Here is a 24,992-nt window from a genome sequence, read left to right as displayed (position 1 = left end):
TTCCAAATGTTGAGTTTTAAGCCAACTTTTTTCACTGTCATCTTTCACTTTCATCAAGAGGCTTTTTAGTACCTCTTCGCTTTCTGCCATAAGGGTGGTGTCATCTGTGTATCTAAGGTTATTGATATTTCTCCTGGCAATCTTGATTCCAGCTTGAGCTTCATCCAGCCTGGCGTTTCACGTGATGTACTCTGCATATAAATTAAATAAGCAGGGTGACAATATACAGCCTTGATATACTCCTTTCCAAATTTGGAACCAGTCTGTTGTTCCATGTCCAGTCCTAACTGTTGCTTTTTGACCTGCATACAGATATCTCAGGAAACGGGTCAGGTGGTCTGGTATTCCCATCTCTTTAAGAATTTTCAGTTTATTGTGATCCACACAGTCAAAGGCTTTGGTGTAGTCAATAAAGCAGAAGTAGATGTTTTTCTGGAACTCTCTTGCTTTTTTGATGATTAAACGGATGTTGACAATTTGATCTCTGGTTCCTCTACCTTTTCTAAATCCAGCTTGAACATCTGCAAGTTCACAGTTCACATACTGTTGAAGCCTGGCTTGGAGAATTTTAAGCATTACTTTGCTAGCGTGTGAGATGAGTGCAATTGTGTGGTAGTTTGAGCATTCCTTGGCATTGCCTTTCTTTGGGATTGGAATAAAAACTGACCTTTTCCAGTCCTGTGGCTACTGCTGAGTACTATAAAACTGAAAGTACTATACAAAAAAAATATCTGGACAGAACTCATGTAACTCATTGAGCTTGAGTTTTTTGTGGCATTTCCTTTTCTTATCATTAAAATTTTTTAAATTGTGATAAAATGTACACAATGTAAAATTTACCATTTTAACTGTTTTAAAATTTGTGGTTCAGTGGCATTAAGCACATTCACAATATTGTATAACCATTACCACTATCAATTTCTGGAATGTTTTCATCCCCACAGACTGAGACTCTATATCAATTAAACAGCAACTTATTCCCTGTCTCCAAGCCCCTGGTCATCTCTGTTCTGCTTTCTGTCTCCATGTATTTGTCTATTCTAGGTGTTTTATATAGGTAGAATCAGGCAGTATTTGTCCTTCAGTGCTGGTCTCTTTTTTTTAACATAACATGTTTTCAAAGTTCATATTGTGGCATGTATTAGAATTTCATTTTCTTTTAATGGCTGAGTATTATTCCATTGTGTGGATATACCACATTTTGTTTATCGATTCATCTTTTGATAGACATTTGGGTTGTTACCACTTTCTGACTATTGTGAATAATGCTGATATGATCACTGTTGTGTAATGATCTCTTTGAGTCTCTTTATTTTGAGTATATACCTAAAAATGGAATTGCTGGATCATATGCAATTATATATTTAACTATTTGCACAACCATTAGGCTGTTTTCTATAGCTGCTGTTCCATTTTACGTTCTCACCAGCAATACATGAGAGTTCCAATTTCTCCACATCCACACCAGTGCTTGTTATTTTTTCTTTTTCTTTTTTGATAATAGCATCCTAATGCCTGTGAAATGTTATCCCATTGTGTTTTGATTTGCATTTCCCTAATGTCTAGTAATAGTTGAGCATATTTTCAAATACATATTGGCAATTTGTATATTTTCCTTGGAGAAATAGCTTTCAAATCCTTTACTCACTTTTGAACTGAGTTGTTCTGCTTTTGTTGAGTTATAAGAGTTCTTTACATATTCTAGATATTAGTCCCTAGCATATATTTAAAAAAATACATAGTTTCATTTTTTTAAAAACTAATTTTTTGACTTTTATTTCATTTATTCTTGAGTCAGTTTGGTAAGTTTATATTTTTGAGGAATTTATTCAACTTTTCTAAAATTTGTAAATTATTGTTATAATATTGATAATATTATCTTATTATTAGATAAGATAATATATTATTATATATAATTATAATAATATATTGTAATATATTATTATTGCTTTATTATATACTATGTCCCCTTATTCATTAACAGTATTACTTATCTTCTTCCATTGTTTTCTTAATCATTCTTGCTCACTCAATCCTCAGATTCAAAACAACCCATAGTCTTCCTGGAAGTTTAATCATTTCTGTTGTTGTTGTTATTTTTTGGATTCCATGTTGCCCTCTAGAATTTCTCCAGTGTTAATTTTGGGAGTGGGAGGCAGAGATCATTCCCTCCAAGTTGACCTATTAGCAGGAGCCAGAACTCTTGACATAGAACTTATCAATTTATTCTTATAATTCTTTTCATTTCCTTCAGGTCACTAGCTATTTACTTACTGAATTAGAAATGAAAGTTTGGTTTTCTGAATTCTAGTTTAACCCAATTTCTATCACATTTGAAATCTTTTCAGGAAACTTCTACTGTATAGTTTTGGGGAATAATTTTCAAATGGGTTTGAAGAAGCAATGGAAAGAATTATTATTCAGGACCTTATCTGTCCAACATGAAGGAATTGGTTAGTAGAGAAGAAATAATATGAAGTAATTTCTATTAGATGGCATATTCCAGGAGGATAAGGATCTTATCTGTATTCCTAGCATCTCAAGGAAGTCGAGTGAAAAATTATCAGTAACCTTAAAGAGCGTAAGATTTTGTTTTAGAGATTGAGGTGGGGTACTATCTCTTATAGTTAGAAGTAGGTGTGTGACTAGTTACAGAAACCCGAATGTTTATAGGAATCACCTGAGAAACTGGTTGAACATATGGATTACTGTGTCTCACTCATAGAAATTCTGATTTAGTGGCTGAGGGAGACAGAATAAAGATGTCCTCATCCTAATCCCTGGAATTTGTTACATTAAATGTCAAGGGGGAATTCAGATTGTAGGAGGAATTAAGGGTGGGGAGGTTATCCTGGATGATCTAAGTGGGCCCAATGCAATCACGTAGGTCCTTCTAGACTCAAGAGGGAGATGAAAGAGTCAGAGCCAGGGAGCTGACAGTATATTAGAGATTTGACTGGACATTTGTGGCTTTGAAAAAGTTGAACATTTTTTAAAAGATGGTTTGGTTCGCTTGACATGACAGTGAGTTCCTACTGGACACTGGTAACACTGTCCTCTCTTTTTGCCTGGCTGAACTGCCCAGTGGTATCCCAGTTCAGTTGCTCAGTCGTGTCCGACTCTTTGCGACCCCATAAACCGCAGCACGCCAGGCCTCCCTGTCCATCACCAACTGCCGGAGTCCACCCAAACCCATGTCCATTGAGTTGGTGATGCAGTCCAACCATCTCATCCTCTGTCGTCCCCTTCTCCTCCTGCCCTCAATCTTTCCCAGCATCAGGGGCTTTTCAAACGAGTCAGCTCTTCACATCAGGGGGCCAAAATATTAGAGTTTCAGCTTCAACGTCAGTCCTTCCAATGAACACCTAGGACTGATCTCTTTTAGGATGGACTGGTTGGACCTCCTTGCAGTCTAAGGGACCCTCAAGAGTCTTCTCCAACACCACAGTTCAAAAACATCAATTCTTCAGTGCTCAGCTTTCTTTATAGTCCAACTTTCACATCCGTACATGACTACTGGAAAACCATAGCCTTGACTAGACAGACCTTTGTTGACAAAGTAATGTCTCTGCTTTTCAATATGCAGTCTAGTTCGGTCATAACTTTCCTTCTAAGCAGTAAGTATCTTTTAATTTCATGGCTGCAATCACCATCTCCAGTGATTTTGGAGCCCCCCAAAATAAAGTCAGCCACTGTTTCCCCATCTAGTCAAATATTAGGATTTCAGTAATGCATCCATCAAAGACTATGCTCTCCTTGTGGAGAAATGACAGTTGAATAATAAATTAGCACTACACAACCTTAATGTTTTTTATACCTGTATGTGAATAATGCTGATTAAAAGGTGCCAACTGAATAGATAATTGATAACAGAATTGATACATCATTTTTTACCTGGAAGTTCTAATTAGCCATGAAAATCTGACAACAAATAGTATGTGTCATACTTTGATAAGGATAAGAGTTAAGGGGAAATAATGAGAATAAAGAAGATGAGAGAAGGGCATTGAAACATGTATAATATCATGTATGAAATGAGTCGCCAATCCAGGTTTGATGCACGATACTGGATGCTTGGGGCTGGTGCACTGGGATGACCCAGAGGGATGGTACAGGGAGGGAGGAGGGAGGAGGGTTCAGGATGGGGAACACGTGTATACCTGTGGCGGATTCATGTTGATATATGGCAAAACCAATACAATATTGTAAAGTTAAAAAATAAAATTAAAAAAAGAAAATGAGAATATTTTGTAAAATAGAAAAAAATATATTGATTTTTCACAGACCTTTCTATATGTGGGCAGAGAACTTGAATTTTTAATGTTAGCAGCAACAGCCCTGTTGAGGGGCTGCTGTGATCAGTTCTGTGTGAGGATAGAAGTTTTGAATTTTTCACTTATGAACAAAAGGCTCACTATATATCACCCCATTTTAAATCTCTCATAGGACTGCATTTTTCTATTCAAGGAATATCAGGCATCTTTTCATAAAACAAGGAAACAGATTTTAGAGTCCTCAGGGGAAAAATCTTTTGAGGTTTCAGAAATGTACATATTTGGAAAATTTGAAGCTTTCTGCAAAAGACTGGAGAAGGTAAGCAGCCACAGTTTTCACTGCCAACCATAGTGTTCCAGGTATTTCATACTTCATGTAGCATTGTTGAGATCTCTTATCTCACTATTGATCTGACTCATCCAATGTTACTCATAGATTGCTGCATTTTATTATAACTTATTTTTTCATTCCTAGTTTCTGTCTTCTGCCAGTCACACAAAAGCTGTTGTAGACTTTCTCTTCTCTTGAGACCTCAACTCTGTCTTCACATATGGAGCTTGAACTCAAGTCTCTGCTCTTAGGCATCATAGCAGCTGAGAACAGGTGTGAGATGACATGTGTGCAGTACCTGGCAGAAACGGGTAGTTGTTTCATATCTGGATGTGTGGGTACCTTATCTTTCTAGGGCAGCATGTATGGTCTAACATAGACATTATGTGTGTGCTGTCTTTGCTGGGCAGATGTGGATTAGAAACTTCTGCACCTTGGATGCATTCATTGTTTAGGACTGGCTGGAGAGAAGTGAGGTTTTGCCAGGGGTTATAGGGCAGCCCATCCCAGAGTCTTCTTGCAGTCAGCCTTTGGAAAGCCTACAGAGATACCATCTAGGTACCATCCTCCCCATGCCCCCACCATTCTGCAAGCTCCCTAGCTCTTGGGAGTAGTTAGGGACCTGCTCATCATTTTTGGGACAATGGTGGGGGCATTACGCAAGTTGAAGGGCATTTCTCAGATATGCCAGGATGGGAAAGTATGGGTGCTGAACAGAGCCAGGTTACTGAGTTGGGTCCTTCCTACATACTTCTATTGGTTCTGTTTTTGTTTATTTCTCTAGCATCTTTATTGTGATGTAATTCACATACCACATAATTTATTCATTTAAAGTGTACAAGTCAATATTTTCTAATATACTCACAGGATTGTGCAACCATCACCACCATCTAATTTTACATTTCATTCCCACTAAAAGACAACCCTATGCCCATTAGCAATGATATTCCTTTCTCCCCTCTACCCAACCCTAAGCAACTGCTAATCTACTTTCTGTTTCTATAGATTTGCCTATTCTGGGCATTCCATATAAATGGAGTCATATAATATGTGCTCTTTGGTGACTGGCTCCTTTAATTTAGAATGATATTTTCAAGCCTCATCTGTATTGTAGCATTCCTCTTTATTACAGAATAATATTCCATCATATGGGTATGTGTGCTTAGTCGCTCAGTCGTGTCTGACTCTTTGCAACCTCATGGACTGTAGCCCACCAGGCTCCTCTGTCTATGGGGATTCTCCAGGCCAGAATACTGGAGTGGGCTGCCATACCCTCCTCTCACATGGGTATACTATATTTTATTTGTCCATTCATTAGTGATGGACATTTGGGTTTTTCCATTTTTGGCTATTACGAGTAATGCTGCTATTTTCTGTGTGTGTTTTTGAGTTGTTATTTCTCTTGAGTTTATGCATAGGAGTGGAATTGTTGGGTCATATAATAACTCCATGTTTAATTTTTTGAGGAAGTACCAAACTGTTTTCCAAAGTACTTGCATCGTTTTATATTCTCATAAGAAATGTATGAGGGTTCCAGTTTCTCTACATCATTGTAATGCTTGTTATTATCTGTCCTTTTGAATTTAGCCATTGTAGTGGATGTGAAGTGATATCATATTGTGGTTTTGATTTGCATTTCCCTGATGACTCGATGACTAATGGTGTTGAGCATCTTTTCATGAGCTTATTGTCCATTCATATTTCTTCTTTGGAGAAATTTCTGTTCCGATTCTTTGCACATTTTAAATTTAGTTATTTGTATTTTTATAGTTGAGTTTATAAGCATTATTTATGTATTCTGGATTTAAGTCTCTTATCAGATATGATTTTCAAGTATTTTTTCTTGCTGTGGGCTATCTTTTTATTTTCTTGATTGTGTTCTTTGAAGCATGAAGTTTTAAATTTTCATCAAGTCTGATTTATCAAGTGTTTGTTTTGTGGCTTGTGCTTTTGGTGATGCATCTAGGAAAAGTTGTATGAGACTGTTTTGTGAACAGTGGGAATTTCCTGAGGACAAATGTCTAATTGGAATTGTATCGGCATGGGTCAAATGAATAAATAAGTCCCATCGTCAGAACCTGTTCCACAGAGATGTTTAATATGTCTGAAACCATTAGAATGTACACCTGGAGGTGATTCCTAGTTACTCTTAATTTTTCCAGGAGCAGGGACCCTCGCCAACTTGGGTGCAGTTTTAGGCTTGGTAGGGCTTCAGGGCTGGACCTTACTGGTTAACCCGTTTGCAATAAAGATCTTTGGTGGTAGGTCTAGTGCTGGGGATCCATCTGTAAAGTAGCAGCCCAAGCATTCCTGATGCTAGCGGGAGTAGGTGATAATGGCTAGCTGCTTCAGCTACTCACCTCCGTCCTGCCTCTAGAGAAGCCTGCCTACAGTCTTAAGGGTGCAGCTTCATGCCACAGAGGCGCAACAGTCAGAGCCAATGCAGCACTCTCCAGGGCCCTTACTTGAAGTGCATGCTGGCTGTTATGTCATTCCAGCTCTCCTGTGCTAAGAATCCTTTGGCTGGCTGGCCTCCCTCCCAGGTGTAATTGGTGGATATTGGTTTCCAGATTCTCGAAGATGGGGCATGATAGTTACCCTGAAATGTGGCCAGAATCCTGTAGAGGTGGTTCCAACATCTGTTGAATCATCAAAAAAGTGAGAGAGTTCCAGGAAAACATCTATTTCTGCTTTATTATCTACACCAAAGCCTTTGACTGTGTGGATCACAAGAAATTGTAAAAATTTTTAAAGAGATGGGAATACCAGACCACCTGACCTGCCTCCTGAGAAATCTGAATGCAGGTCAAGAAGCCACAGTTAAAATTGGACATGGAACAACAGACTGATTCCAAATTGGGGAAGGAGTATGTTAAGGCTGTATATTGTCACCCTACTTATTTAACTTATATGCAGAGTATATCATGTGAAATGCAGGCTGGATGCAGCACAAGCTGGAATCAAGATTACCAGGAGAATTATCAATAACCTCAGATATACAGATGACAACACCCTTATGGAAGAAAGAGGAGAAGGACTAAAGAGCCTCTTGATGAAAGTGAAACAGATGAATGAAAAAGTTGGCTTAAAACTCAACATTCAGAAAACTAAGATCATGGCATCCGGTCCATCACTTCATGGCAAATGGGGAAGCAATGGAAACAGTGAGGGACTTTATTTTGGGGGGCTCCAAAATCACTGCAGATGGTGACAGCAGCCATGAAATTAAAAGGAGCTTACTCTTTGGAAGAAAAGCTCTAACCAACCTAGACAGCATATTAAAAAGCAGAGACATTACTTTGCCAACAAAGGTCTGTCTAGTCAAAGCTATGGTTTTTCCAGTAGTCATGTATAGATGTGAGAGTTGGACTATAAAGAAAGCTGAGCACCGAAGAATTGATGCTTTTGAGCTGTGGTGTTGGAGAAGACTCTTGAGCGTCCTTTGGACTACAAGGAGATCCAACCAGTCCATCCTGAAGAAAATCAGTCCTGAATATTCACTGGACGATCTGATGCTGAAGCTGAAACTGCAATACTTTGGCCACCTGATGTGAAGAACTGACTCATTGGAAAAGACCCTGATGTTGGGCGAGACTGAAGGTGGGAGGAGAAGGGGACAACAGAGGATGAGATGGCTGGATGGCATCACCAACTTGATGGACATGAGTTTGAGTAAGCTCTGAGAGTTGGTGATGGACAGGGAAGCCTGGTGTGCTGCAGTCCATGGGGTCACAAAGAGTCAGACATGACTAAGTGATTGAATTGAACTGAGAGGTGGTTACTGAGCTGCCTTGGTGGACTTCCCCTGCTGAGTGGGGCATAGCAGGGACCACTGTTGGACCTGCCCTGTGAGCTCTTAAATAGCGGTCAAGGAGAGACAGAAGGGCAAACTAAGCCAGATCCTGTTAGGGAAAGCTGAGATTCAGATGTCTGGATGACCAACTGCCAAAGTCAAAGGACAGACAGAATTGAGCTTGGAGTTGGAGAGCCAAGACCTCAGAGTTGGGCAGAGATGTTGGGAATCTTTAAGGAATAAGTGAGGAAAATTCTAGTGTGTCAGCTTAGGGTGCCTGAAAGTTACCTTTTGGTAGGTGGAGACTTGATGGTATATTGTATGTTAGTCTGGCCTAAAGAACTGAGATTAAGTGTGTATGATATAGCCTTTGTTTCTTCTTCTTCCTGCCATGTAACTTTTGGTGAATATTGGTGTTTCCCAGAGCTCTGTATTTAGTTTCCTTTTCTTCTCACCCTGAACATTTGTGGGGGAGAAGAGAAGGTGTGGGAAGCTTTGAGTATTGTTCTCCAGAGCAAGAATCAAGATGAAGAATCACTGATGAAGACTGAGGAGCTGAGAGCCTGTGGACATGAAAGACTTTTTCTTTGGGTGAGGTAGGTAGTGTTGGTATGTTGAGATGGAGCCAACTGTTTCTGAAGTAACGTTCATAATGAGGATTGCCCAGGGTTCTATTTAAAAAAGTTTTCTTTTATTGTGCTGAAAGTCACATAATATAAAACATACGATTTTAACCATATTTATTTATACAGTTCAGTTGCCCTAAGTATATTTACATTGCTCTACAGCTCTTATCATCATCTGTCTCCCACATTTTTCACCTTCCTAAACTCAAACTCTGTCTCCATTAAACACTAACTCCTTGTTCCCCCTCCCCCTGCAACCCCCACCTGCCAGCCCCTGGCATCTACCAATGTACTTTCTGACGCTATGAATTTGACTATTTGAGATACCTCATATAAGTGGAATCAAACAGTAGTTGTCTCCCAAGTGTTCTTTAAGGGTCAGAAGTGACTGCAGTCATCCTTCAGGATTGTGGGGCCTTTCTTTTATCTGAATGTGGATTTATTGCTAGTGTTACATATCAGAACTGTCAGGAGTTCTGACATGTACTCCTGTTGTCACATGTACATGACAACAATGAGGATGGTAACACTTTTGAATCCAGTGAAATGATTTTGAGGAATAAAAAGCCTAAACTGTTTAGACATCTGCAAGGGATTTTACTCCCTGCCCTTCCTCCTCTTGAAAGGCAAAGTGATCAAATTCTGAGAAAGGCTGTAAACTCTTTACTTATGTTGAAACATCTTCTGTCTTAAATAGTCCAAGAGTAATAATGACTGGAGTAGAGATTTGTCTTCTATTTTATCTCCTCTGGTTGGGTTTATTTATATGATCCTAGATCCTGTTTATTGGTTTTGTTTTTTTTAAAATCATTGATTCATTAAGAGTTTATTCTGAGGAAGGGTGCTAATTTTTTAAATAAAATAACACTTTTGTTTTTAAGATTACAGAAATGATAACTGTTGTGCAAACATACTCAACCTTAAACAATTCTACCATAGAGGGAATAGACATTTTGGCAATAAAATTCAAAAATATATATCAAGGGGTTAAGAAGAAACAGTATGACATTCTGGATCCAAGAAGGACAGAATTTGACACAGATTTCTTAGATTTTATGACAAAAATCAATGCTTTAGAGGTGAGTAATTATACATAATTTTACTTTAGTAAAGCTGAAATATAATCAATAGTACTGTACTGAAATTAACATAGTTACTATTTATTACAAATTACTCTTGCAAATTGATCAAAAATACTTGCTGGTATGAATAGTTTTCTAACTAGTCCACAAAATATTTTCCATCTTTTTTAAAAAATGAAAAATGAGTTTACTCAGTAAAGGGTACCAGTAACTAACCAGAAGCCCAAAGGGCTTATTGTAGCTAGGGTTTATTTTTCATTTGCATTAAAAATTAGATTCGGTTTTTGTTGTGCCAAGGACCCATGTTATTTTTCCAGTCTAAGAGGGAATTTGTCAGCCTTGTTCTTGGTCAAGTGTGAGAAGATTTGAGAACAGATTAGGAAAACGAATCACTCTTCCCTTGGCACTGCACTTTATAACCACATTCTCACTACAGCTTAGAGGATGGCTCTGAAAAGGCCCTCGTCCTGTCTGTCAGAGCTGAAGGAACCCCAGAGGGATGAGACTATAACATATTTCTCTGTCACTTTTTGGGCTTATATGACCTCAGTTACAGGTGTAGCCCCAGGTCTCCTCCTTGCTGCATAAGGTCCTGGAAACACAGGGAGGGATAGAAATTCTCCAGGCAAAAATGCTGGAGTGGACAGCCACTCCCTTCTCCTTGGGATCTTCCCAACCCAGAGATTGAACCTGGGTCTCCTGCATTGCAGGTGAATTCTTTACCATCTGAGCCACCTACTAACACACTGTCTAATTGAAAACTGTTAGCCCAGATGTAGCTCCAGGCCTCCTCTTTGCTCAGAATGTCCTGGAAACACAGAGAGGGATAAGAATATACAATGTCCACTTCCTGGGTCTTAAATTCTTGCTAAGAAGGTGAGGAAAATTATATTTTTTTCCCTTGTGTTTTGAAAGACTCTTTTAAAAACCACATTATGTATATAATATGTGCAATATATATTAAAAAGATCCTAAAATTCTAACAACACTTTTTCTTTTTGACACAGATTTCCTTTCAGTTTTTGAAAGTTAGACTCTGATCAGATCAGATCAGATCAGATCAGTTGCTCAGTCATGTCCAACTCTTTGAGATCCCATGAATCACAGCACGCCAGGCCTCCCTGTCCATCACCAACTCCCAGAGTTCACTCAGACTCACGTCCATCGAGTCAGTGATGCCATCCAGCCATCTCATCCTCTGTCGTCCCCTTCTCCTCTTGCCCCCAATCCCTCCCAGCATCAGAGTCCTTTACGATGAGTCAACTCTTTGCATGAGGTGGCCAAAGTACTGGAGTTTCAGCTTTAGCATCATTCCTTTCAAGGAAATCCCAAGGCTGATCTCCTTCAGAATGGACTGGTTGGATCTCTTTGCAGTCCAAGGGACTCTCAAGAGTCTTCTCCAACATCACAGTTCAAAAGCATCAATTCTTTGGTGCTCAGCCTTCTTCACAGTCCAACTCTCACATCCATACATGACCACAGGAAAAACCATAGCCTTGACTAGACGAACTTTGTTGGCAAAGTAATGTCTCTGCTTTTGAATATGCTATCTAGGTTGGTCATAACTTTCCTTCCAAGGAGTAAGCGTCTTTTAATTTCATGGCTGCAGTCACCATTTGTAGTGATTTTGGAGCCCAGAAAAATAAAGTCTGACACTGTTTCCACTGTTTCCCCATCTATTTCCCGTGAAGTGATGGGACCGGATGCCATGATCTTCGTTTTCTGAATGTTGAGCTTTAAGCCAACTTTTTCACTCTCCACTTTCACTTTCATCAAGAGGCTTTTGAGTTCCTCTTCATTTTCTGCCATAAGGGTGGTATCATCTGCATATCTGAGGTTATTGGTATTTCTCCCAGCAATCTTGATTCCAGCTTGTGTTTCTTCCAGTCCAGCATTTCTCATGATGTACTCTGCATATAAGTTAAATAAGCAGGGTGACAATATACAGCCTTGACGTACTCCTTTTCCTATTTGGAACCAGTCTGTTGTTCCATGTCCAGTTCTAACTGTTGCTTCCTGACCTGCATACAGATTTCTCAAGAGGCTGATATGAAGATATATTTTACTTTTAGTATTTGGTTTGGGGAGTTATATCATTATGGCAATGAGAATTTGTCTTTTTAAAAAATTATTGTGTAAATTATTTTTATGATTAATAAAGATTATATGTTATAAAGACTTTACTGTGTGGTCTTAGATACAAATTTAGCTTTCAGTAAATTTAGAAGGCATAGTTTTTAGTATTTAGAAAGAGATGTCAGTGTTTTAACTTTCCTTGGTTTTCCAATGTTTCATTAATGGGTGTGGCATATATTTGTAGACAGTACCAATATAATTGACAAGTGAAAGTAATTTACAGAGTGCTCCAGTTCCATCAGCTGGGCACCAAAAGTTTGGAGTTCACTGCTAAGGATGGTTGGAGCCTTGGAAGGATATTTTCTGCATCTCATTCCTCATTAGCATGACAAAGATGTTTCTGAGAGTAGCGGTATTGGACAATGACACCTGTTCACTATGGGTGTCTATAGTGTCATTGGAGAAGCACATGGTAACCCACTCCAGTATTCTTGCTTGGGGAATCCCATGGACAGAGGAGCCTGTCGCAAAGAGTCGGAGACAACTGAGCACAGTGTCATTACATTGCTCTACAGACATGCTAAGAAATCCTAAATGTCCCAGAGAAATGTGCTCAGTAAGGGACTTTCACCCCTTTCATAAATTCTGTAGGTCAACATACAATAAATAATGAGCAGCAAATGCAAACCACATATGTAATTTTAACTTTTTAGTAGCCACATTCATACAAGTAAGAAGAAATAGGTGACGTTAATTTTAATGATATACTTTATTCAACCCAACATAGTAAAAATATTATCATTTTAACACGTCACTAACAAAACCCAGTATAAGATATTTTATACTCTCTTTTTCATGCTAAGTCTTTGAAGTTTTGTGTGTATTTTATTTTATATTTACAGCACATCCAACTTCCAAGTAGTGACTTTCAAGTGCTCAGTGGAAACATGTGGCCAGTGGCTACCATACTGGACAGTGCAGCGCTAGATGCTTAGATGGTAGATGTGTTTAAGGCTCTTTTGATTCTGTAGGAGAATCATTCATTGTTGTTAAACAAAACCAATCTTCTCTTTAATCAGAAAAAATCATTCAAACATTAATATTGCATTTCAGGTACAGATACAGGCATTTATGAACAGTAGTTTTGGAAAAATTTTATCTTCTCAGCAGGCTCTTCAACTGCTTCAAAGGTATTTATAATGCATTAAGCAATGTAATTTCTAGGTGGGATAACTTTATACCTGAAAATAACCATTTCAAAAAAAAATTTTGGAAATCTCTATGTAAACTTTGAAACTTATAAACAGTAATCTTTTTATTATTTTATTTTTAAAATCAATTTATTTATTTTAATTGGAGGCTAATTACTTTACAATATTGTGGTGGTTTTCACCATACATTGACATGAATCAGCAGTGGGTATACATGTGTCCCCCCATCCCGAATCCCACTCCTACCTCCCTCCCCATCCCATCCCTCTGGGTTGGTCCCAGTGCACCAGCTTTGAGTGCCCTGTTTCATGCATCGAACTTGGACTAGTGATCTATTTCACATGTGGTAATTAATATACATGTTTCAATGCTATTCTCTCAAATCATCCCACCCTTGCTTTCTCCCACAGAGTCCCAAAGTCTGTTCTTTATATCTGTGTCTCTTTTGTTGTCTCGCATAGAGGGTCATTGTTACCATCTTTCTAAATTCCATATATATGCATTAATATACTGTATTGGTGTTTTTCTTTCTGACTTACTTCACTCAAACAGTAATCTTTCAATTACCAAAAATAGGCTGGTGAAAATTTGAAACATGGGATGATGTTTTTCATTGAATTTTATTGAGGAAAGTCTTTATATAGGAAATGATGTCATATTTTCCCTCAGCTGTATAATATCTTAAGGTTAATTTCATAAGTGTTATTGGAAAGGGAACAAATAATGTTTGATTCTACATACTGAAAGGAATTCTGAAAGTGAAATTATCTAAGAGTAATAGGTCTCTGGCTTCCCTGATAGCTCTGATGGTAAAAAATCTGCCTGCAATGGAGGAGACCCAGGTTTGATCCCCAGGTTGAGACGAGCTCCTGGAGAAGAAAATGGCAGCCCAATCTAGTAGTCTTGCCTGAAGAATCCCATGGACAGAGGAGCCTGGGGGGCTACAGTCCATGGGGTCGCAGAGAGTCAGACATGACTGAAGCGACTTAGCACACATGCCCGTACGCACAGCAGGCCTCCAAACTTTCTGTTGTCCTTCCTGAGCACTCTTGCAGCTTCCTCTATTCTGACAGCTGTGCTCCCCTGCAGGACAGGGGAGCCTGGATTAGAGGAGCGGGCTGGACCAGAAGCCGTTTTCTTCCAGCTCAGAGAGGGCTCACTACCCATGTCAGGGACCCTCTTGGAACTCTCCCCTGAGAGCCAGTGGATCTGGGCTTGGGTCTGACTTTGCTGTAGTTCCATGTCTTTCTAATGATGAATCACACCTGTAAAACTTTACCTCGTGAGATGATCGTAAGAGTCAAAACAGATATAAACTGGTTTTGATGAGTGAGAGTACTATGCAGACTGATGGCAGTACCACTTTCTTGGCAATTTCTCTGTCTCTTTTTACTCATTTTATTATCAGAATGTTATGGTTCTAGTTCTCCCTGTGCATCCTTAGTCTCTAAGTGTTGTGATGTTTGGCTGACAATATGTTTATTATCATGACTGGGGATGACGTGAGCAGTAATATTGGCAGAGGGACAGTCAGTCAACTGCTTTCCATCTTTGCTAAGCCAGCTTTGAAAAGCTCAACTTTTCAATCTCAGTTCAGATGTCATTTTCTTCGGGAAATCTTTCTTGACTCCCCAGGCTCGGCAGGGTTTCCTCTGTTACATGCAATTTCTGGCACTCTTATAATTGCAACAACTATTTATGTCACTTATGACCAATCTCTACCTTTTCAATGACCGTTGGCTCCACGAGGGCTGAAACCACACCTGTCTTGTACATTACTGTATCCTAGGGCAATGCATGAGGCCTGGTGGGAATATGTGTCAAATGAGTGAATGGATTTTTAGGACTGCAGCAACTCTTAAGTATGTTTCTCATTCACCTTTTAATTACTCACCTTCACTTGCTTTTAGATTCCAGAAACTGAACATTCCCTGTCTGCAGTTAGAAATAAACCACACCATTGAGCGTATTCTTCAGTATTATGTCGCTGAACTTGAAGCTACCAAGAAGGCAAGTATCATGTTTATAAATAGAACAGCACTTTTCATACAAAAAGAAAAATATGCTGCAAGTATTTGCCGTCATTATCTTGTGCCAAGCTTTTTAGACCGATCCTGTCACTGCTGAGTATTTTTGATGCTCCTCTCCATGGGAAAGGTCCTGACAGCATGTGTCCCTGGAAAGCCAGATTATACCTCTCTCCTCTTAAGAATTATCTTCTTATGACAGGGTTCATGTATGTGTGGGGAAGCCCATTTACGTTAATGTTTTTGTACATCAAAATATGGGCTCAGGTTTCTGCCATAAAGGAATGCGAATCAGCCGTAATTATACATACATCCCTCCTTCTCTAGCCTCCCTCCCCTTCCCTCATCCCATCCCTTCAGGTCATCACAGAGCACCAGACTGGGCTCTCTGTGCTACACAGCAGCTTCTCACCAGCTGATAGTGTGTATGTGTTGATGCTACTTTCTCCATTCATCCCACTCTCTCCCTCTCCCTCAAGTCCAGTCTTCATCTGTGTCTCCATTCCTTCCCTGCAAACAGGTTCATCAATATCATTTTTATGGCAGAAGCCAACACAACATTGTAAAAATTTAGAAAAATATCTAAAGTTTGATGCACGATACTGGATGCTTGGGGCTGGTGCACTGGGACGACCCAGAGGGATGGAATGGGGAGGGAGGAGGGAGGAGGGTTCAGGATGGGGAACACATGTATACCTGTGGCGGATTCATTTTGATATTTGGCAAAACTAATACAATTATGTAAAGTTTAAAAATAAAATAAAATTAAAAAAAAATAAATAAAGAAAATAAAAATAGGGGGGGGAAAAAAACAATTGGGAAGGCTTTTATCATAGTTTGTGATCCTGAATTAGATAACACAGCATTGGAATAGGAATTTACTTGGAAATGTGAAATTAGCAGTACAATTAATGGGGCCAAGGAACAGAGAAGTAAAAGTAAAAGGTAGTTAATTCTTGGATTCTTATCCCTCTTCTTCTGTCACTCTGTAAAATTAAAATATATGTATATAACCTGTAAAAAAAATATGGTCTCTGGAGAATATTATGACAGATATAATACAGCTGTGTGTTCCCACTTTTGAGTATATCTTTAGGATTAGGGATAAAAGGCAGAAAAAATGTATACATGTAATGGGAAGTAAGGGTTAAAAGAGAATCAAGTGTCATGTATTGTAATCATCATAGTTTTTGAGCCTTGGGTTGATAGGGCTAGAGTACATACTTTTTGACAACCTCTTATTTATAAAACATGTCAATAATTGTAATACATCAATAAAAATATAGCCATATATTTGTTTTACCTTTTCCTCTGTATTGAATTTCAAACATTAATGCCAGACCTTTAATTACAGCTTTATCATTCTCAAAAAGATGACCCCCCTCTTGCTCGCAACATGCCCACTATAGCAGGAAAGATCCTCTGGGTGAGGCAGCTGTATCGCCGGATAAGTGAGCCCATCAACTATTTCTTCGTAAGCCAATAGTTAAAATTTACAGTTTGTGGATCATGGTGGGTTTAGTTTTTCTTTTTTTGGCATGCCCTGAAGCATGTGGGATCTTAATTCCCCTACTAGGGATTGAACTGGTGCTCCCTGCCTTGGAAGCATGGAGTCTTAACCACTTGACTGCTGGGGAAGTCCCTTGTGGTGGTTTTTAATACAAGAAATATATTTTATACTAGAGCATTTGTTTCCAGTAGAGTAACTAGAGCTAATTCTTTTACCAGGCAAAGAAAATTTAGTTTGCAAATATGCTTGAGAGAGAATAAGCCAATTCCTTTCATGTTTGGTAGATAAGCCTGATTAATTACAGCTAATCTGTCAGAAGGTTAATCTTAGAAATGTATGACCTTTAATCATACAGGACACTTTATAAAGGCTTTTGTAAAATAATTGTTTTGAAAATGATAGCGCACAGGCCTGGTACTGAAACTTAAGTCTATGTGTGGATGGATAGGTCACTGATACACATTCAGTTCAGTTCAGTTCAGACACTCAGTCCTGTCCGACTCTTTGCGACCCCATGGACTGCAGCACGGCAGGCTTCCCTGTCCATTACCAACTTCCAGAGCCTACTCAAACTCATGTCCGTCGGTGATGCCATCCAACCATCTCATCCTCTATTGTCCCCTTCTCCTCTCGCCTTCAGTGGAGGTGAGGATGTGCTCAGAATATATTCCTCTGTGTAGGACTGAGGCCAAGAGCAGGTGTAATAGAGTACATTCATCCTCTGTGTTCTTAAGACGATTAGATTTCTGAAAAACACCAGGGTAGTCTTAAGCCTTCTTGGGATTCTGGAATTGCCAGTTTGTCATCTCGTTTTGTTTGTTTGTTTTGGTTTTCCTTTTCTTGCTTTGTGTTTTAAAGAGATGGTGTAGCAAAGCAAAGTTGGTTTGCCTGGTGTTGTGTCTTGTGCCTAAGTAGAGAACAAAATATAATAGTCTTGCAAGTGATTTTATTATTTGAGCATTATTATATATTAAGTTTTTGTTGTTTTTGTTTGGCTGATATAATTTGTTTTACTGTCCTCAATATTAAAAAATATTAAAAAAAACAGTAGGCTCTGGAAGTTGGTGATGGACAGGGAAGCCTGCCGTGCTGCAGTCCATGGGGTTGCAAATATTAAAAAAAATAAATAAATAAAACAAAATGCTGGCCTTAGACAAGAAGCCAGGATGGGTACTCAGTTGTTTATTGACTTTCTAGTGACAGAGCAGAGATTGCCCTGTTTTTGATACGTGTGAATGAAAACAACAAAAAAAGAATGTTCAATTTTTACATAAAAAATCTTGTTTATGTTCTTTGATATGTATTTACTTCTTTTTAAAGAAATTGGTGGGGAAGGAGGGAGGGGGAGAGAGAGAGAGAGAGGGAAGAAGGGAAGGAAGGAGGGAGGGAGGGAATATACATTTCCTTTTTTTTTTTTTTTGATGCTGTAATTTAAGAATTTGCCCTGATACTCACAGTTCTAGGAAAATCAGTTCATTGTATCTTGCCAGAAAAGTGGGGATGAAACAGAGAATTGGAGGTGGAGGCCCTAGTGCCTGCGGCCAGCTGTAAGACTAGATACCTTGCTTTATAAATCCTATTTTCTTTCTCAGTTTCTGCTTTTTACCGTTTATGTTTCTCTGCTTCCTTCTCTAGCTTGTCTGACCTTCCTCGTCTCTGATCTTTTTCTGAGGCAAAATCTAAATGAGTAGCATTGTTATTTGAAATATAAACAGCTTTATGGTTTGAATAGAAAGCAGACAGCAGACTTTTTAAAATAAATCATTTTTCTTCCCTTAAAAAAACAGAAAAACTCGGAAATTTTGTCAAGCGCAGAAGGCAAAGCTGTCATCCGTCAGTATAATAAAATTTCCTATGTTCTGGTGGAATTCGAGGTGGTCTATCACACAGCCTGGATCAGAGAGATCTCCCAGTTACAGTACGGTATGTGGAAGACTGCGGTGGCCCTGCAGAGGAGGGAGTGTTAGCTGGCTTTGAATGAGTTTGTGGTTCTGGAGAACTTTTATGTCTTTTTTAATATAACTGTATGATGGTTAAATTTAGATTTGGGGCTGATACAATTATTTATTTCTTTACAGTTAGTAATATTCTGATTTTATAAGCAGAAATTGTCATGACCTTAAAATTGGTATATGCAGAATATAAGTTTCCCCTGAAAAACAGTATTTAAAAGTCAATATCAAAGCTCTTTATTTCTCCATAGGTTTGAGAAGCTTTTTTTTAAATCAATTTTATCACGCTGTAGATTCAAATCTCAGTCTCAGTCAGGGGAGAAAGAATCGCAGCTTGCTGTCCTCACTCTATCCTTCCTTCAATCGTTCCTTCCTTCCATCTGTCCTTCCTTCCACCCATCCTTTCTTCCATTGTTCCTTCCTTTCTCCCTCCCTCCTGTGCTTCCTCGCTTCTTCTCTCCCTTCTTTTTTCCCCTCCTCTCTTCCTCCCCCCTCCCTTTCCTTCTATAACTGAATTTAACTTAAATTTTGATCTCCAGTAAATAAAGAATATTAGGGTTGTGTCTAAGTACCTGTGAGGGGTGCCAGGGTATTGGGCAGTTAAGTGATGTAGGAGATGGATGGTTTTAAGCCATCATCCATCCACGCTCCCATCATCTGGGATGTTGTTATCATTGTGTGGGCTAAGTTGGTCAGTTCAGGTTCCTACTTTGTCCCATATCAACCTTAATCTCTTATCCATAACCCTGGTGGAACCCTGACTCTGTCCCGTGGTGGGAGGGTGTCTCCCTCTCAAGCCAGGGATCTCCACTTCAGGAGAGCACAGAATTGCAGGGGTGGGAAGCACAGATTCACAGTTTGGGTCCCTGGGAGTGATGGTGAGAGGGGCCACTCCTAGTTCTGCCTCTTGGTTCCAAACTCACAGCACTATATATAGGTCATTGATCCACTGCATGACTGCATCCTGAAGGATAAGATTTCAACCCTCTAGAGTATCTTCTCAACTGGCACCTCGTTAAGCCTTTAATATACCACTTCTATCGACCTAGCTGTTTCAGGGTAATGCATATGATAAGATCCTATAGATCCTAATGAAAGCCTGCTAATGGAGCAATGGTCTCAAACTTTAAAAGAAGGTTAAAATTTACATTATGGAAAAGATCAAAGAGAATTTTTAGCAATCGAAATATGGAGCGTGTATTGTTTTGCTTATACAATACGATGCATTTCTCTATTTTTTTGTTGTTGTTGTTCTGTCGGCTTTTCCTTTTATCTGCACACTGACAAGTTCAACAGTCCCCTGGTCCATAAAGCCTTTCCTTATTCTTCCTGGCAGATAATAATGTCTTCTTCCTCCAGAGGCCTCCACACACTTTATCATGACATTTGTGGCTTTATAGATCTGTCTTATCTCCCCTACACATTTTAGCAACACTCTCCGTGTCTGTTTCATCTTTGTGTCCTTTAAATAGCAGTCATAGCTAACAAAACACACCTTATATATTCAACCCCCATTAATTCTCATGGCAGTTCTCTGAGCTGTTATTCTTATTGTCATTTTACAGATGAAGAAACTGAGGTGCTAGAAGTTAAGTGATTTTCCTGAGATCACAGAGCTGGGAAGTGGCAGGGCCAGGATTCAAATTTGCCTTTCTTTTAAAAAAAAATTATTTATTTGGCTGGGCCAGGTCTTAGTTGCAGCATGTGGGATCTAGTTCCCTGACCAGGGAAAGAGCCCCTGCATTGGGAGCATGGAGTCTTAGCCACTGGACTACCATGGAAGTCCCCAGACTTGCCTTTCATGTGAACACAGGCTTGTGGAAGTGAATTACTCTGACAGACCTCTTGTTATGTTGATGTAACTATATTTAACTGTTTAGGAACTTGGGATAATAATTGGAGACCTAGTATTGGTCTCCTCATTTGCTCTATAAAGTTTCTCCAGTGATGATTCACATAGAAGGTTCACTTAGTCCCAGAGTTGCCTTCCTGGCTATCATTATTCTTAGTGGTCTTACTGACCACTTTGTCCTTTCAAGAAAGCTCAGCTTTGCCTTAAGGAAGATAGATTTCATTACATGAATGTCCTAAGATTATCTTGGCATTTACTTGGGAAGATAAATGATTTCCAGCCAAAGTTTTAAAAGATTCCAAATGAACTGGTTTTTAGTTGAAATCCTCATGAAACCATCATTGTTAATAATCACATCAAAACTCATTTTGTTGAGTAGAAGTCAACTAACTTCAAAGGGATATACAGTCTATTTTGTTTTACTAGAAATTTGATGCAGCCATATTCTCTGAAGTAATTTGAGGCTTGGAAGATACGTGTGAAATTCTCACATTAGCAGTGCTCGTATAAGATGCAGCTGAAGCTAGCACATGCTAGTTTACAACTGCGTTATTATGATGCCTCTAAAAGCAATTCACGTTAGGATAACAAATGGTTGAAGGCCATTCAACATGAACAGTTTGGGATTATGTATTTAACTTCTTAATAAAAAGCGTATCTGAGAGTGCCTATTATATGACTGATGTTCATGTAGTAATTTGGATGTAGGCTAAAAAAAAATTCTTTGCATTCTAGGAGTTCACAACTCAATGGTGTTTAATAAATATTTCTTACTGATACTGAACCTAGTTATCGATTTAAGTCAGATAAACCTTCTTAAATTTGAGAAGCCAATTTAGTATTAGGTATAGAAAAGAGTTTGAACTCTATGAGGTGTGTCATATTTTGTACTTGGGCACATCTTTCAATTCTCTCTCCCAGAGGTTAAATCACAATCTGTAAAAATAAACTAACACTGCATCACAGCCCTCTTAGATCCACTCAGAAAAGTACTGTATTACAGTTCATAGCACAAAGGCTAAGCATTCTTGGTTCATATTTATGTCTCTGGATCTGATTTTATGGTTTACAGACACTCTGCATTCATTTATCTAAGTTTTGAGCACTGACAGTGTGTCAGATACTGTGCCTTAGCACTTGACAGCCAAAACTACCATTCTGTCCTTAAGAAGCCAGTGGTTCAGTGGGGAAGACAGTCATATAAACAGGACTGGAAGCAGAAGTCTAGAGTAAGTCATGTCAGCAATTGTTTATTTATAGCTTTGCAAGCCACACTTTTTGTGCGACATCCAGAAACAGGAAAGTTGCTGGTTAATTTTGACCCCAAAATTTTGGAAGTTGTTCGGGAAACTAAGTGCATGATAAAAATGAAGCTGGATGTACCAGAACAGGCAAAGAGATTGCTAAAATTGGAAAGTAAATTGAAAGGAGATAAATTGTACCTGCAGGTAAGATGGATTCTATTTTCTTTTCTTTTTAAAAAATATTTATTTATTAGGATGCGTTGGGTCTTAGTTGGGGCACATGGGATCTTTCGCTGTGGTACATGGATGCTCAAGTTGTGGCTTGAGGGCTCAGTGGTTGTGGCACTTGGGCCTAGATGCTCCATGGCATGTGGGATCCTAGTTCCCAAGCCAGGGAGTGAACCTGCATGTCCTGCATTGCAAGGTGGATTCTTAACCACTGGACCACAAGGGAATTTCCCTACTTTCTAATTTGAAAGAGGTTTTTAAATATATATATATATATATTTTTTTTTTAGAAAAAAAAGACATTTTTGCAGTTGCGCTGATGCTGCATTGAGGAGAAATTTGTTATTATGTTGATTCTTTTTAAATTTTTTCAGATTTATTGGGGGACAGATGACAAATAAAATTGTTAGATAAAGTGTAGGTCATGATGATTTGATATACATATATGTTATGAAAATATGTTGTAGAATGTATTAGTCACTCAGTTGTGTCCAGCTGTTTGTGACTCCATGGACTGTAGCTTGCCAGGTTCCTCTGTCCAGGCAAGAATGCAGGAGTGGATTGCCATTCCCTTCTCCAGGGATCTTCCTGACCCAGGGATCGACCTAGGTATCCCGACTTACAGGCAGATTCTTCACCGTCTGAGCCACTAGGAAGCCAGAAGCCCATATTATAAAAGGATTCCTTCCATTTAGTCAGTTAACTAACATATCCATCATTATATATATTTATATATATATATATATAATATATAAACACACACACACATTGCTGAAAACATTTAAATTCTACTGTCTCCAGTTTAGTTGCTCAGTCGTGTCTGACTCTTTGCGACCCCATGGACTGCAGCACGCCAGGCCCCCTGTCCATCACCAACTCCCGGAGCCTGCTCAAACTCATGTCCATTGAGTCGGCGATGCCATCCAACCATCTCATCCTCTGTCATCCCTGTCTCTCCTGCCTTCAATCTTTCCCATCATCAGGGTCTTTTCAAATGAGATAGTTCTTCACATCAGGTGGCCAAAGTACTGGAGTTTCAGCTTTAGCATCAGTCCTTCCAATGAATATTCAGGACTGATTTCCTTTAGGATGGACTGGTTGGATCTCCTTGCAGTCCAAGGGACTCTCAGGAGTCTTCTCCAACACCACGGTTCAAAAGCATCAATTTTTTGCACTTGGTTTTGTTTTTTTTTATAGTCCAACTCTTACATCCATACATGACTAATGGAAAAACCATATCTTTGACTAGATGGATCTTTGTTGGCAAGGTAACATCTCTGCTTTTTAATATGCTGTCTAGGTTGGTCATAGCTTTTCTTTCAAAGAGCAAGCATCTTTTAATTTCATGACTGCAGTCACATCTTTAGTGATTTTGGAGCCAAAGAAAATAAAGTCTCTCACTGTTTCCATTGCCTCCCCATCTATTTGCCATGAAGTGATGGTACCAGATGCCATGATCTTAGTTTTTTGAATGTTGAGTTTTAAGCCAACTTTTTCACTCTCCTCTTTCACTTTCATCAAGAGGCTCTTTAATTCCTCTTAGCTTTCTGCCATAAGGGTGGTGTCATCTGTGTACCTAAGGTTATTGATATTTCTCCTGGCAATCTTGATTCCAGCTTGTGCTTCATCCAGCCCGGGATTTCTTATGATGTATTTTGCATAGAAGTTAAATAAGTAGGGTGACAATATACAGCCTTGATGTACTCACTTTCCAAATTTGGAACCAGTCTGTTGTTCCGTGTCTGGTTCTGACTGTTGCTTCTTGACTGGAATGCAGATTTCTCAGGAGACAGGTGTGGTGGTCTGGTATTCCCATCTCTTGAAGAATTTTCCACAGTTTGTTGTGATCTACACAGTCAAAGGCTTTGGCATAATCAATAAAGTAGAAGTAGATGTTTTCCTGGAATCCTCTTTCTTTTTCTATGATCCAACGAATGTTGGCAATTTGATCTCTGGTTCCTCTGCCTTTTCTAAATCCGGCTTGAGCATCTGGAAGTTCATGCTTCATGTACTATTGAAGCCTGGCTTGGAGAATTTCGAGCATTGCTTTGCTAGCCTGTGAGATGAGTGCAGTTGTGCGGTAGTTTGATTGTATGACGTGTTATCAACCGTCACTATGCTGTACTTCAGGTCCTCAGACCTTGTCAATCTTATAGCTGAAGGTTTGCACCCTGTTAGCAATAGCTTCCTGTTTCCCCTACTCCTGACAACTACTTTGCTACTCTTTTTATGAGTTTGCATGTCTTAGATAACACATGTAAGTGATATTATACAGTATTTGTCTTCTCCTCTCTGACTTATTTCACTTAGCGCAGTGCCCTTGAGGTCCATCCATGTTGTCACAAATGGCAAGATGTCCTTCTCTCTCATGGTTGAATAGTATTCCATTGTATATATGCCACCTCTTTATCCATTCACCCTTTGATGGAAAGTTGTTTCCATGTTTTGGCTGTTGTGAATAATGTTGCAATGAACATTGGAGTGCATATATATTTTCAAATTAGTGTTTTCATATTCTTTGGATGAAAATCCCAAAGTGGAATTGCTAGGTCTTATGGTAGGCATCACTGACTCAGTGGACATGAGTTTGAGTAAACTCAGGAGTTGGTGATGGACAGGGAGGCCTGGCGTGCTGCAGTCCATGGGGTACCAAAGAGTCGGACACGACTGAGCGACTGAACTGAACTGATGGTAGTTCTACTTTAGTTTTGTAAGGAAACTGTTTTTGATAATTGCACAATTTAGCTTTTACCAACAGTGTCTGAAGGTTCCTTACTCTCCACATC

General features: G+C 39.1%; 1 protein-coding gene across 1 annotated transcript in view; it reads left to right on the top strand.

Annotated features, from left to right (window-relative positions):
* DNAH8 (dynein axonemal heavy chain 8) overlaps positions 1 to 24,992 on the top strand; it is a 332,077-nt gene that overhangs the window by 34,788 nt on the left and 272,297 nt on the right. The window contains exons 11-17 of the mRNA XM_044930509.2: positions 4,447 to 4,593; positions 9,906 to 10,103; positions 13,296 to 13,372; positions 15,304 to 15,403; positions 16,775 to 16,894; positions 18,718 to 18,853; positions 21,995 to 22,182. Of these exons, the coding sequence (XP_044786444.2) occupies positions 4,447 to 4,593; positions 9,906 to 10,103; positions 13,296 to 13,372; positions 15,304 to 15,403; positions 16,775 to 16,894; positions 18,718 to 18,853; positions 21,995 to 22,182 (966 nt within the window). The remainder of the gene's footprint in view (positions 1 to 4,446; positions 4,594 to 9,905; positions 10,104 to 13,295; positions 13,373 to 15,303; positions 15,404 to 16,774; positions 16,895 to 18,717; positions 18,854 to 21,994; positions 22,183 to 24,992) is intronic.

The sequence above is a fragment of the Bubalus bubalis genome, chromosome 2 (assembly GCF_019923935.1).
Source record: "Bubalus bubalis isolate 160015118507 breed Murrah chromosome 2, NDDB_SH_1, whole genome shotgun sequence".
In the NCBI taxonomy this organism is placed as follows: Eukaryota; Metazoa; Chordata; class Mammalia; order Artiodactyla; family Bovidae; genus Bubalus; species Bubalus bubalis.
This window is presented reverse-complemented; position numbering and strand designations above follow the sequence as displayed.